Raw genomic sequence first — 14,660 nt, forward strand, 5'->3', positions numbered from 1 at the left:
ACAAATCGTGTAGAGAGAAATAGTCCTATAATAACTACAACCTAAAACTTCTTACCTGGGAATATTGAAAACTGTCACAGCTGGCTGAAGGACTGAACCAAGGTGCAGCATGGTAAGCGTACATTTTAACTTTATTTAAAAATGACGCCAACAAAACACCAACCGTGACGCTTTGGGCTATGTGCCCTGAACAACTACAAAGTTAACTTCCCACAAAACAGGTGGGGGAAAAGGGTACCTAAGTATGGTTCTCAATCAGAGACAATGATAGACAGATGTCCCTGATTGAGAACAATACCAGGCCAATACATAGAAATACAAAACATAGAAAAAAGGACATAGAATGCATACCCTAGTCACACCCTGGCCTAACCAAAATAGAGAATAAAAAGTCTCTCTATTGGCAGGGCGTGACAAAGACTCATGTTAAAAGGAACCACCAGCTTTCATATGCTCTCATGTTCGGAGCAAGGAACTTAAACATTAGCTTTCTTACATGGCACATATTGCACTTTTACCTTCAACACTTTGTTTTTGCATTATTTAAACCAAATTGAACATGTTTCATTATTTATTTGAGACTAAATTGATTTTATTGATGTATTATATTAAGTTAAAATAAGTGTTCATTCAGTATTGTTGTAATTGTCATTATTACAAATAAATCCATTTTAAAAAATTGTCCGATTAATCGGTATCAGCTTTTTTTTGTCCTCCAATAATCGGTATTGGCGTTGAAAAATGATAATCGGTTGACCTCTAATACAGTACCAGTCAACATTTTGGACACACCTACTCATTCCAGGGTTTTCTTGATTTTTTCTTACTATTCTCTACATTGTAGAATAATAGTGAAGACATCAAAACTATGAAATAACACATATGGAATCATGTAGTAACCAAAAAAAGTGTTAAAACAAAAAAATCTATCTTATATTTGAGCTTCTTCAAAATAGCCACTCTTTGCCTTGATGACAGCTTTGCACACTCCTGGCATTTTTTCCACCAGCTTCATGAGGTAGTCACCTGGAATGCATTTCAATTAACAGATGTGCCTTGGAAAGAAATTCCACAAATGAACTTTTAACTTCGTAATGCGTTTGAGCCAATCATTTGTATTGTGACAAGGTAGGGGTGGTATACAGAAGATGGACGTAAAGACCGTCCATATTATGGCAAGAACAGCTCGAATAAACAAAGATAAATGACAGTCCATCATTAGTTTAAGACCTGAAGGTCAGTCAATCAGGAACATTTCAAGAATTCTTTCAATTTCTTCAAGTGCAGTCGCTACAACAATCAAGTGCTATGATGAAACTGGCTCTCATGAGGACCGCCACAGGAATGGAATACCCAGAGTTACCTCTGCTGCAGAGGATAAATTCATTAGAGGTAACAGCCTCAGATTGCAGCCCAAATAAATGCATCACAGAGTTCAAGTAACAGACACATCTCAACATACACTGTTCAGAGGAGACTGCGTGAATCAGGCCTTCATGGTCGAATTTCTACTACCACTACTAAAGGACACCAATAATAAGAAGAGACTTGCTTGGGCCAAGAAACACGAGCAATGGACATTAGACCGGTGGAAATCTGTCCTTTGGTATGAGTCCAAATTTCAGATGTTTGGTTCCAACCGCTGTGTCTTTGTGAGACACAGAGTAGGTGAACGGATGATCTCCGCATGTGTGGTTCCCACCGAGAAGCATGGAGGGTTGAGGTGTGGTGGTTTCGGGGTGCTTTGCTGGTGACACTGTCAGTGATTTATTTAGAATTCAAGGCACACTTAACTGGCATCGGTACCACAGCATGCTGCAGCAATACGCCATCCCATCTTGTTTGCGCTTAGTGAGACTATAATTTGTTTTCAACAAGACAATGACTCAACACACCTCCAGGCTGTGTAAGGGGTATTGGACCAAGAAGGAAAGTGATGGAGTGCTGCATCAGATGAGCTGGCCTCCACAATCAACCGACAATTACCCGACCTCAACCCAATTGAGATGGCTTGGGATGTGAAGTGCTGTCCTTCAAGACTGTTGGAAAAGCATTCCAGATGACGCTGTCATCAAGGCATAGGGTGCCTACTTTGAAGAATCTAAAATATATTTTGACCTGTTTAACACTTCTTCTACATATGTGTTATTTAATAGTTTTGATGTCTTAACTATTATTCTACAATGTAGAAAATAGTAAAAAATAAAGAAAAACCCTGCAATGTGTCCAAGATTTTTACTGTATATATATTTTTTTACCAGTAGGCTATTATTATATTCTTGACATTAATATACTTAAGCTCCAACCGTTTCTCAATGTGCTCCACTCCATAATATTCTATATTCTTACCAGGTAAGTCAGTTAAGAACAAATTCTTATTTACGATGACGGCCGAGAAACACTGGGTTCAGGGGCAGAACGACATAGTTTTACCCGGTCAACTCAGGGATTCGATCAACCTTTCAGTTACTGGCCCAACGCTCTAACTACGAGGCTACCTGCCGCCCCTTAAGCTTATATAAAATAGTGATTCTCTTTAGATTTTTCCCACATGTAGTTAGTTACCTTTGTTTTGTTTTTCATAATTTTAACATTATGCACTAAGAAAAACTACAACAACAAAAAAAATAATGATTTCGTATCATACAAATACATTTTACGGTGGACTTTTATTTTGAAGGGAAATCCCAAAACCGGAAGTCTTATTGTGGATAGGATCCAGCTAGTGTCGCTGCCGTTACGCGAATCAAAGTGATTGATGACGCTACTAAAGTTTACATAGCGCATATAATAACCTTCTTTCCAGTCTTCTCGGGTTTGACAGTAAAAAAGAACTCCACACCTGTCTACATACTACATTGCATCCACCAGAAAGAACACTGTGCTGAAATCAACTGCATCTAGTAATTTAATATTAATAGGAACGCTGTCTCCATGTGGGCGAGTTAAGATTACTGACCGTTTCTGAAACATAATTTCACGAAAACTGTTATTACAAAATTGTATTTACTTTGCTATTTATTACTTTGATGTGACATGATTTAATTCATTGTAAAAACATCATTATTTTCCATCCCCTACATTTTTGAGCGAAGTTGGACAATATCCCATAATTGTATGGCGCTTTTATTTAGCAACTACAGATTCATATTTCATTACTCTTCTCTTTCGTTCAGGTGCTAAGCATTTGAGTTGACATGTGGGACTGACTAGTTGCGTCACTCGTCTGGAGAACGTTGATCCTTACGCGTGGCGGTGGAAGTGTAATGTACATTTTCGTCGGCTTGTCAAATATTGAAGGGAGGGTGTGTTCGTCATTTACCTGGACTAACATTATTGTTTCTTGAAACTACTTTACTAAAGAAGAGGACATAGATACAGCTGTAAATTATTATTTATTGTATTAACGCTGGCTACTATTCTGGAGAAAGCAGAGTCCGGATTAAAGGTATGCTTGTGAAGGGGGAGTCGTGAACTAGTACTGTTTTTTTCTCGTTCGGGAAAACCTTTCCTATTTCCTGTATGATGATGTTTGGCCTTCAATTGAAACAGGTAACTAACTAACCAGAGACAGGAGCTAACGGACCAGTAATCCCAACATTCTTTCGAAATAAAATAATTTAGCTACTATAGCTAGCTTGCTAAAAGTGGAGGGTCAGTCTGCTTGCAAACTCACCATAAAGTCAGTGTCAACTGCTGGCTAACGTTGCAACAAGTGTTGTTACAACTATTGTAACCTTCAGAATCGTTTTTTGTTGTTGATGATTTTGTAGCTTTCTACCTGGCCTAGCTTGTTTGACAAGTGAGATGGCTAGACATGATGAATTGCATATGCATCATTTTCCAGATATTAATATGGGAATTATTGGTTAGTAAAGTGGCTGAGACTGATAGCAACTAGCCTACTAACGTTACTACAGTACAATCCATTGACCACAGATCATTCTGGTATTATAGCATAGCCATATGTTTAATTAGTTGCACCTCGTTCCAAACCAATGTTGAATGGTCGGTCATTTTAAGCAAACAGCAATTTAGGTTGGCTGCATGATTGAGCAGAATTGTAGGACTAATATCAGGAAAGGTGATCAGAACTGAGGAGTTAGGATGTTTGTTCGGGTACCTTAACGATGCTAACTTGATAAGACCTAGCTAGCTCTAAATCCTTCTACTCAGTATGTAGTGTTTTCAGCCATTACATTCCCCCATATTTGGCTCCGTGTAAACTTAACGTTTAGGAACGTCAATCGTCGCTTACGAAATGGTTTTCCAAACATGTGATATGCTGATATGCCCGTTATCTTTCATTACAGCGAGAAAGAATATTTCAAATAAAATAGACTTACTGTAGCAGTTTTGCACAGATCCATAATGTGTTTACCTCCAGTTGACAAACTACACTTCCTCCCCAGTTACACTTACACACAGGTGTTCTGGTCATGCTAATTAGCACAGATGGTCTTCTGTCTGTCTTCCAGTAACAAGCGCTGTAACATGGATATATGCCCCTCAAGGAACACTAACCCTATAAAAGGTGTGTAGTAATTTCACTTTTTAAAATTATTTCTCACCGATATGAAAGAGACCCCAGCAAAAAATGGGTTTTCATTTATCTGCATGTCCAGACCTTATATTTAGCCTCACAATGAAGTGTTTAACCATTTTCTTTCCAGGACAACCAGTACAAGTACAAGACACAACAAGTTGACACAAACAGTTGCATTTGTGAGTTTTTTTTATTGACAAATGTAAAAAAAATATATATATCCAAATAGTCCGTGACAACTGTTTGGAGTTTCTGTCAGACTCCAGTGTGAGCTTATTACAGTATTAGACTGTCCTGGGATTTCCTATGATCTATGTAGAAGAACCACTTACCTTCTAACAACTCTTGTGTAGCTTGTGAGCTCCATAAAGCAAAACATGTTACGTGTTCCTAAGAGTCTCTGTTTTTCATAGATATCTTTAATAGTTTGTAGCTCAAACCATTCAGACTCTACACACGTTTTTGTAAAAAAAATACAGGGCCTCGGGCCCTGGGCCCCTCGGGATCCTCTCTTGTCTCACAAACACCGCTCTAACTCAGCCCCAGTTATTCACATAGACAGAAGCAGAAGAAATAGACTAATCCAATGGTACAACTCAGAAGTCTGTAACTCAAACTCAAAATGTTTTAAAGAGGTTCGAAGTCCAAAACACGGCAGCATTAGTGGGACTCATTGGCTTAAGAACATTACAATGCATTGCTTGCGGTGCGCTTTTGGAAACCTAAGGAACGTATCCTTCATATCAGCAAGAAATCATTTTCAAAAAGTGAAGCGATGATTATTGGCGTTTCTAAACGTGAGAACATAGTGTCAATTGTAGTTCACACGTGGCCAACCGTGGGCGACGCTAACTGCTGAAAATCCAATGGATACTCAATCATGTATATTGTAGACTGTAGGTTGCTGTGTTTGCAACAGTTGGAGGGAAGTGTCATGCTCAGCTTTGTGGAGAATAAATTGGGGCATAAACATGAAGGAATTTCTTCCTTTTCACCAGGCCTGTATTGAAGAAGGAATCCCTGTTTGTGTTGGGTGTAGTGTGTGCATGAGCATCACTTGATGACACAACCAGACGTGCCTGAGAAGAGGGGTACACAACAAGATTCTGCCGCGGGTCTATTTTTGTCGGAGCGGAAGGTTGGGGGACCAGAACATAATTATAATAACTTGTACACTGCTAATTGACTACAACTATGCCCAAAAAGAGATTTGTATTTTCCAATACAAGCATTTCATACCTTGATTACATGAACCACGTTTCCATCCACAGTTTTTATGCAAGTAAAGTTATACCATTTAAAAAACAGTGATGGAAACGGGAAGTTTTGGTATGATTTTATAAATGCTGATAGATCATTTGTTCGTTCAACGTGGTGGGATCATTTTTGTGTTTCTAAAATGGTGGTGGAAACACCTTTTTGCGCAAATATTGAGGTCAACTTGGAGTCACTTGATGACATGGTGTGTGGTCCTCGCACTACGACTCGGGAAATCATGCAGTTTATTAGGCTACAGATTAAATAAGTTATGATGAACTTCATAGGGTGATGAAAGTGTACAGAATGAGCTTGATGCTCCTTTCCAATAACTGTCGAGGTTCTTGTTCTGGTGACATGGTGGTCGATGCTAGACTGCTGTTTGACAAATAAAAATATTCTCTTAACCATAATAATCTCATCAAGTAGACTAACCTACCTGCAGAACCTACCCGCACTGTATCTGCAAGCTGTTGGCTGTAGTGAAAGTGTTAAGACCAGAGTAGGTACATTTGTTATTTAATGCAACAGTTTGTGACAAACTCTTGGTAGAGTTGAAAATGCGCTGGAAACACATTGAACGTTAGATTTGTATTTGTTGCATGAAAACGTAAGTGGATACTAAATGCTGTGTGCACTACAACATGCTTACTTAAATACTTACTTACAGGCTCTAACCAATAGTGCAAAAAAGGTATTAGGTGAACAATAGGTAAGTAAAGAAATAAAACAACAGTAAAAAGACAATCTATATAGAGTAGCGAGGCTATATACAGACACCGGTTAGTCAGGCTGATTGAGGTAGTATGTACATGTAGATATGGTTTAAGTGACTATGCATATATGATGAACAGTGAATAGCAGTAGCATAAAAGAGGGGGTGGTAGGACACAATACAGATAGCCCGGTTAGCCGATGTGCGGGAGCACTGGTTGGTCGGCCCCATTGAGGTAGTATGTACATGAATGTATAGTTAAAGTGACTATGCATATATGATAAGAAAGAGAGTAGTAGCAGCGTAAAAGAGGGGTTGGGGGGGCACAATGCAAATAGTCTGGGTAGCTACCTGTTCAGGAGATTTATGGCTTGGGGGTAAAAACTGTTGAGAAGCCTTTTTGCCTGAGACTTGGCACTCCGGCACTGCTTGCCATGCGGTAGTAGAGAGAACAGTCTATGACTGGGGTGGCTGGGGTCTTTGACAATTTTTAGGGCCTTCCTCTGACACCACCTGGTGTAGAGGTCCTGGATGGCAAGCAGCTTACCCCCAGTGATGTACTGGGCCATACGCACTACCCTCTGTAGTGCCTTGCGGTCAGAGGCTGAGCATTTGCCGTACCAGGCAATGCTCTCAATATTGCAGCTGTAGAACCTTTTGAGGATCTCCGGACCCATGCCAAATCTTTTTAGGTTCCTGAGGGGGAATAGGCTTTGTCGTGCCCTCTTCACAACTGTCCTGGTGTGTTTGGACCATTCTAGTTTGTTGTTGATGTGGACATCGAGGAACTTGAATCTCTCAACCTGCTCCACTACAGCCCCGTCGATGAGAATAGGGGTGTGCTCGGTCCTCCTTTTCCTGTAGTCCACAATCATCTCATTCGTCTTGGTTACGTTGAGGGATAGGTTGTTATTCTGGCATCACCCGGCCAGGTCTCTGACCTCCCTATAGGCTGTCTCGTTGTTGTCGGTGATCAGGCCTACCACTGTTGTGTCGTTTTATCTTTAGGAGGAATTTAGAATATTCACATGAAAGTCTGTCACCAATTGGATAGAAACCTAGCTAGTAAGACTCAATCAATTTTTATTATTTTTTATTAATGGGAATATTTGGGATAAAACAACTTTTTGTTTAGGAAATATTATATCTTAATTTCTGGTGATTGTGTTATAGATCTGAAAATATTTAATTGAGTTGTTAGTTGTCCAAATTTGGTACCAGAATTGCAGTGAATGTGGTGACAACAAGAATCTACTGTTCTACATGTTGACTAATATATCAAGTCTTCTCGCCCCTCCCAGCATGCTAAGAAGGCTCTGAGTCGGGGCTCCAAGATGAGTGTGACGTCATGGTTCCTGGTCAGCAGCTCAGGCACAAGACACCGGTTGCCACCGGAGATGATCTTTGTGGGCCGGGAGGAGTGCGAACTCATGCTGCAGGTGTGTACAACGTCAAGATTCCCTAAAAACACGGCACTTCCATACAGCTACTACCAGAACTGGCTTTAAAGTAGCAAGTTAGGATAATTAGATTAATGTTAGGAAAAGGGTTAGGATTAGCTAAAATGCTCTCCTAACCTGCTATGAAAAGTCACTGTCAGTCGTAGCTGTATGGCTGTGGTGTGTTTTTAGGGAGTACCGAATGACATCTGCAGCACCTTCTGTTTAGACACCAAATGCCATCAACCTGTCATGTGACCCTTAGCCAATCAACTGGCCATCCACCCTCTTGTGAAAGGATGACGCCTATATTAGGGTCCTGACTGAAGGAAAGCAAGTTTTATTAATGTACGAAAGATCTGTGGGAGTTGACCTGTGTGTACGTGAGAGGTGTTTATTTGTGCACGTGTGTGTTTTAAGAGCAGTGACTGCTGGGAGAATTGCCTCCCTCAAATGTCAACGCAAAATGCAACAAAATGCAATCATTTGGGAGTTTCTTTCTGTGTACTTCTCGCTCTTGCCTTCTAGCTCTTGCCACTGGAAAAAAGAACACTGCCTTCAAAATAGTTTATACACTTTCCTCAGTCTGTGGTTTGCTCAACATGCCCAGCCCACCACATCTGCGTGTAGAATTGAAAAATTGCTCTTGTCCACATTCAGGCATCACTGGCTCCAGCAAAACCTCAGCCTCTCCTATTGGAAATGATGCTTACTTATAATCTCTCTTTAAGTGTGCATGCTTTCTGGTCTGGCATGTTCTATAGCCCAAGCATATTTCAGTCTTGTCCCTTTTTGGCATTGTACAGTCTTTTGTTTTTGTATTTGCAGCACAATGTAAAATGACAATACCCATAAAAACCACAGTTTGGTGACTGTCTGTCATGTGAGCATTCCGTTTGGCTTTTTGACAGATGTGGAACTGGAGCCATTTCAAATGAAAGTTGTTTAGGGCCTTGATGTTGTCTCTTTTTGTAGAAGTCTGTCTGAACAGTATGTGCCTCTACAAGCCCAACAAGTAGGCCATGAAGTCCTTAGAGAAACTGTATTCGTCACTCTGCAACGGCTGTGGGGTGCCAGAGGTCACATTCGTCTCAGATAAGATAAATGGACATTCCTCTGGGAAAGTGGGGTAATGTTGTAACTGAGTGGTGTTTTATTTATTATGAGACCAGACTTTTTTTTACGTCAAGGGCAATTCCACGGTAAAGGAATTTTCACTTAAGATGTATGCTAAACAAAAAATATTGATTTCAAAATGTAACAATACATACAACTCTATGCACAAGTACCACTTTTAACAGTATAAAAACATTTACTGGAAGAACTGTGCAGATGCAAAGTTTGGTATAAGAATTTCGGTAAAATCTCCCTCCTATTTTTTTGTCCCCACATTTCCCCCAAACTTTTTTTACGTCATTGGATGATGTAAGCATGCCACTTTACAAAATAAAATGCATTACTATTTTTTTTTTACCACAGAGAATCAGACAAATATAGGCTACAGTCTTTCTATTGGCTTATTTGCATATTCAAGCCTGTCTCAAAATACAACACTCCCCTTTTAAGGCTCTCCTGGTTGGCCACCCTTGGTAGCCTGTAACATATTGCACCATTAGGCTACAATTACAACCAAATACTTTATGTTTTTATAAATTAATGCTCTCCAGGGCTCGACAGTAATGGCGTCCCATCATCAAAGCAATATATGGTTCAAAACGGACTCTTGGACAACTGATCCAAAATTCATACAACCACTGCATATCGTTTTTTTTTTTAAAGCAAGGACGCTGATGCAACCAATCAGACTGTTTAGTTTAAAATCGTAATGTTTTATTTCTTCATATTAAAAGCTCAAAAATGCGTACATGGCTATAGGCAATGCGCGAATGTTCCAAAATGCAATTAGCGGGAAAACACAATTCTCAAACGCGCACCCCAAGCGCAAACCGTTTCATGTGACAGATATGAAAATATCTGTTAGAAATGAAGAAAGGGGAGCTCTGAAGGTGCTTCAGCTAGCATGGGTTACTAATATGATGAGGATTATCCCTTTTCCTGCTGGACAATTAAAATAACGTTGATTTGAAAACCAATAGATCATGAGAGAAATGCTGATTTCAATGCCATATTATGTGTTTAGAAAATAATTCCCTCAACATTTCTAAAGTCATATTTTGTCTAGGCTACTTTGAAACAAGATAAGACATGCTTCATAAAATGACATAAAACGTCCATGTTTTAAACAATTAAGTTTATGGTTAAATAGTTTCAAAATGCTGACTGCCTCCACTCAGAATCGAGTTGGGTGATGTGCGGTGCGCAACATGCACTGTCCTTCATTCTCTGGTCTTGTGACCATCTGAAATGAACAAACCATGCCTTGAGTAACGTCCAAAGGCTTGATTCATTCAACATAATGTTAATTATCCTTCATTATATTTGTCAAACATGACTGGCATTTAGCCTGTATTTATGTCATTAAAAGTATCATTTAAAGTTTGGCTACATTTTCTGGCTCATGCCTCATGTCCGCATCGGTTTGGATATGAGGCTGTAGCACATAGGCTTTTTAATTTTTTAATTTATTTTTTATGAAAAAGTCAAGGGCTCTGAATACTTTTCCGAATGCACTGTAAATGGTTTCCAACATGCTAAGAATTCTTTATTACGCCATATTGGAGTGTGTGTGCAATTTAAGATTAGATCTCAAATGCTTATCTGTATAATTTTTTATTTCACCTTTATTTAACCAGGTAGGCCAGTTGAGACCAAGTTCTCATTTACAACTGCGACCTGGCCAAGATAAAGCAAAGCAGTGCACGACAAACAACAACAGAGTTACACATGGAATAAACAAGCGTACAGTCAATAACACAATAGAAAAAAGAAAGTCTATATACAGTGTGTACAAATGGCGTAAGGAGGTAGGCAATATTAGCTAAATTATTACAATTTAGCAGATTACCACTGGAGTGATACATGAGCAGAAAAGTAAATAAAAACTATATGGTGATGAGCTAGGTAGATTGGGTGGGCTATTTACAGATGGACTATGTTCAGCTGCAGCGATCGGTTAGCTGCTCAGATAGCAGATGTTTAAAGTTAGTGTGGGAAATGTAAGTCTCCAGCTTCAGCGATTTTTGCAATTCGTTCCAGTCACTGGCAGCAGAGAACTGGAAGGAAAGGCAGTAAGTAGTTTTTCCTGCAAGTAGTGTGAATAGAGGGGGATATGGTAATGGAGAAGTAGGTATTTGCTTATTCACTGGGTTCATGATTGGTAGTTGCACGCTTCCCATAGCTGAGTTAAGAGGTAGTAGAGCTGATTTGGACCAGTTGCTCTTGTAACCAGACCATAAGTTGAAATGCTGTAAAAATAGACATTATTGACTGGAGGGATTTTCTGAGCGTTTTTGACGTAGAGCAGTATGCCATCTGCATTGAGATCTAATTGAAATGGTAGTGCAATTGCTTGATCAGTTTGTTTGATTTTTATATGTGAGGAAGCCGAATTTTGATGTATGCTTTGTGCCAGCGGTTCAAGAGAGCGAGCAAATAGTATAGTGGAGGTGGGACAACCTTGTTTACATCCTCATTGTATGGTAAATACATTAGAATGGGTAGTGCCAGTAGATATAATAAAATGATTCACATAAATGGTGTGGATCATATGTATAAATCTAGCCCCAAAACCAAAAGGTTCAAGAACAAGCCATAAATATTCCCACTCTAAGTGGTCAATGGCTTTCTCTGCATCTAATGATAACACAGTACACAGGCTATCCAGATTGGAAGCCTCAGAAACCACTTGAAACAGGCGGCGATTGTTATCGGCTGCCTGACGACCCTTAATAAACCCTGTTTGGTCAGGATTTATGAGTTTCTCCACGTTTTGTTATGTTACAGCCGTATTCTAAAATTAATTTTTGCAAATGTATAAAAAACAGGTACCTTATTTACCTTTACAGTATTCAGACCTTTTGCTATGAGACTTGAAATTGAGCTCAGGTGCATCCTGTTTCCATTGATCATCCTTGTTTCTACAACTTGATTGGAGTCCATCTGTGGTAAATTCAATCGATTGGACATTATTTGGAAAGGCACACACTTGTCTATATAAGGTCCCACAGTTGACAATGCATGTTAGAGCAAAAACCAAGCCATGAGGTCGAAGGAATTGTCCGTAGAGCTCCGAGACAGGATTTGCGTCGAGGAACAGATCTGGAGAAATGTACCCCAAAATGTCTGCAGCATTGAAGGTCCACAAGAACACAGTGGCCTTCATGATTCTTAAATAGAAGTTTGGAACCACCAAGACTCTTCCTAGAGCTGGCCGCCCTGGCAAACTGAGCAATTGGGGGAGAAGGGCCTTGATCAGAGAGGTGACCAAGAATCCGATGGTCACTCTGACAGAGCTCCAGAGTACCTCAGTGGAGATGGGATAACCTTCCAGAAGGACAACCATCTCTGTAGCACCACCAATCAGGCCTTTTATGGTAGAGTGGCCAGACAGAAGCCACTGCTCAGTAAAAGGCACATGACAGCCTGCTTGGAGTTTGCCAAAAGGTATCTAAAGAATCTCAGACCATGAGAAACAAGATTCTCTGGTCTGATGAAACCAAGATTGAACTCTTTGGCCTGAATGCCAAGTGTCACGTCTGGAGGAAACCTGGCACCAATCCCTACGTTGAAGTATGGCGGTGGCAGCATCATGCTGTGGGGATGTTTTTCAGCGGCAAGGACTGGGAGACTAGTCAGGATCAAGGGGAAAGATGAACGGAGCAAAGTACGGAGAGATCCTTGATGAAAACCTGCTCCAGAGCACTCAGGACCTCAGACTTGGGTAAAGGTTCACCTTCCAACAGGACAACGACCCTAAGCACACAGCCAAGACAACGCAGGAGTGGCTTTGGGACAAGTCTCTGAATTTCCTTGAGTGGCCCAGCCAGAGCCTGGACTTGAACCCAATCTAACATCTCTGGAGAGACCTGCAAATAGCTGTGCAACAACGCTCCCCTTCCAACCTGAGAGAGCTTGAGAGGATCTGCGGAGAAGAATGGGAGAAACTCTCCAAATACACGTGTGCCAAGCTTGTAGCGTCATACCTAAGAAGACTCGAGGCTAAAATCGCTGCCAAAGGTGCTTCAACAAAGTACTGAGTGAAGGGTCTGAATACTTATGTAAATGTGATATTTTATTTATTTGTTTTTTAATACATTTCTAAACCTGTATTTGCTTTGTCCTAATGTGATATTGTGTGTAGATTTATGAGGGGAAAAAACTTTAATCAATGTTAGAATAATGCTGTAACGTAATAAATTGTGGAAGAAGTCAAGCGGTCTAAATCCTTTCCGAATGCACTGTACATCTTCATTTCTGTTCCAATTAAACAGAGTGGATGAAAATTAGCCCAATTTGTGAGTTATTTTCCTTTCTTAGGGATATAGTAGCTGTGTTGATATCTCTGTGGAGTTGTCCTTTTTCATTAGCAATGTTAAGCAATTCAATAATAACTGATCCTAGCTCATCCCAAAAGTTGAAGGGGTTAGGAGGTATTCCATCAATACCAGGTGCTTTATCTGTCTTCATATTTAAAAGAGCAGTTTTCAGTTCAGAATAAGTGACAGGTTATTCTAATTAAACTGTTCCTTCCTGAGAAAGTGTGGGCAATGCAAGTTTCTCCAGCAACCGCCGACAAGCAGAAGTATCAAGCTATTTGAAGAACTGTATGACTGACTAATATGCTCTAAAAGTTATTTATTTCTGTAGGATCCGATATCAGTCCCTTAGTATGGGATCTGAATAGCTGTATTGATGATCTTGTTTCAGCATGTTTAAGTTGCAGTGCCAGTAAGTGGCTAGGCCTACTCCCTTAAACAGTATTTTTGTCACACCCTCTGCTCTGTTGCAACAGGTCATTTAAGTTTCAGTCTACTTGTTTTTATCCCAATTTCTCTCTCTGAGTAGTTGTCTTCCTACATTTTCCAATGCTTTTCCAATTCACTGATCTTCTGAAGTCTTACATTCTGGAAATGTGAGAAATGTGTAGTGTTTCCTCTTATAAAACCTTTTACAGCTAACCATACCATAGTTGAGTCCTACACTGAGGAATAATTTATTTCAAAAAATTATTTTAAATTGAATAATAATTGAAATGATTTTAAACTGAAAAAGGAAGTCAGTTGTGTAGTGAAGTTTTATTAAACCATCTCAGTGCACATTTTTTCATTGGGAAGATTTGAAATTTACAGAAGAATGATCAGATGGAATGGCCTGTAATGTTTTTTTATAAGTTCCAGGTTACCTGTAATATCAGTAGATGTTGAAACATAGTAAAGTCTTAAATCTAACAGAAAAGCAAGTATAGTCCTTAGTTGTGGGATTTTGAAGTCTCCAACGGTCATTAAGATCTTTTAATAAATTGTGCAATGGAAGCATTCACTTGGGATGAGCTATGAGAAGGTTCAGATCTATCTAGCATAGCATCAATAATGGCATTCATGTCAGTTCCAATAATAAGCGTATAATCCAATTTAAATTGATCAGGCTTCTGGTTACAGAAGGGAGAACATATTTGTCATATGGGTTAGGAGCGTAAATTGATACAAATGCTATTTTACTTCCATACAGAGTGGAGCATAAGTAAGTAAATCTGCCCTGTATCATTTCCACTTTTTTCAATTGTAAAGGGTAAATTGCATTTATG

At 39.6% G+C, this 14,660-nt stretch overlaps 1 protein-coding gene across 1 annotated transcript in view; it reads left to right on the forward strand.

Annotated features, from left to right (window-relative positions):
- Positions 1 to 5,557: 5,557 nt before the first annotated feature.
- Positions 5,558 to 14,660, forward strand: part of LOC135525927 (centrosomal protein of 170 kDa protein B-like) — a 45,409-nt gene continuing 36,306 nt past the window's right edge. Inside the window, 2 exon segments of the mRNA XM_064953901.1 lie at positions 5,558 to 5,684; positions 7,820 to 7,957. Coding sequence (XP_064809973.1) covers positions 5,607 to 5,684; positions 7,820 to 7,957 — 216 coding nt within the window. The 5' untranslated portion in view covers positions 5,558 to 5,606.

This window comes from Oncorhynchus masou, chromosome 32, assembly GCF_036934945.1.
Source record: "Oncorhynchus masou masou isolate Uvic2021 chromosome 32, UVic_Omas_1.1, whole genome shotgun sequence".
Classification (NCBI taxonomy): domain Eukaryota; kingdom Metazoa; phylum Chordata; class Actinopteri; order Salmoniformes; family Salmonidae; genus Oncorhynchus; species Oncorhynchus masou.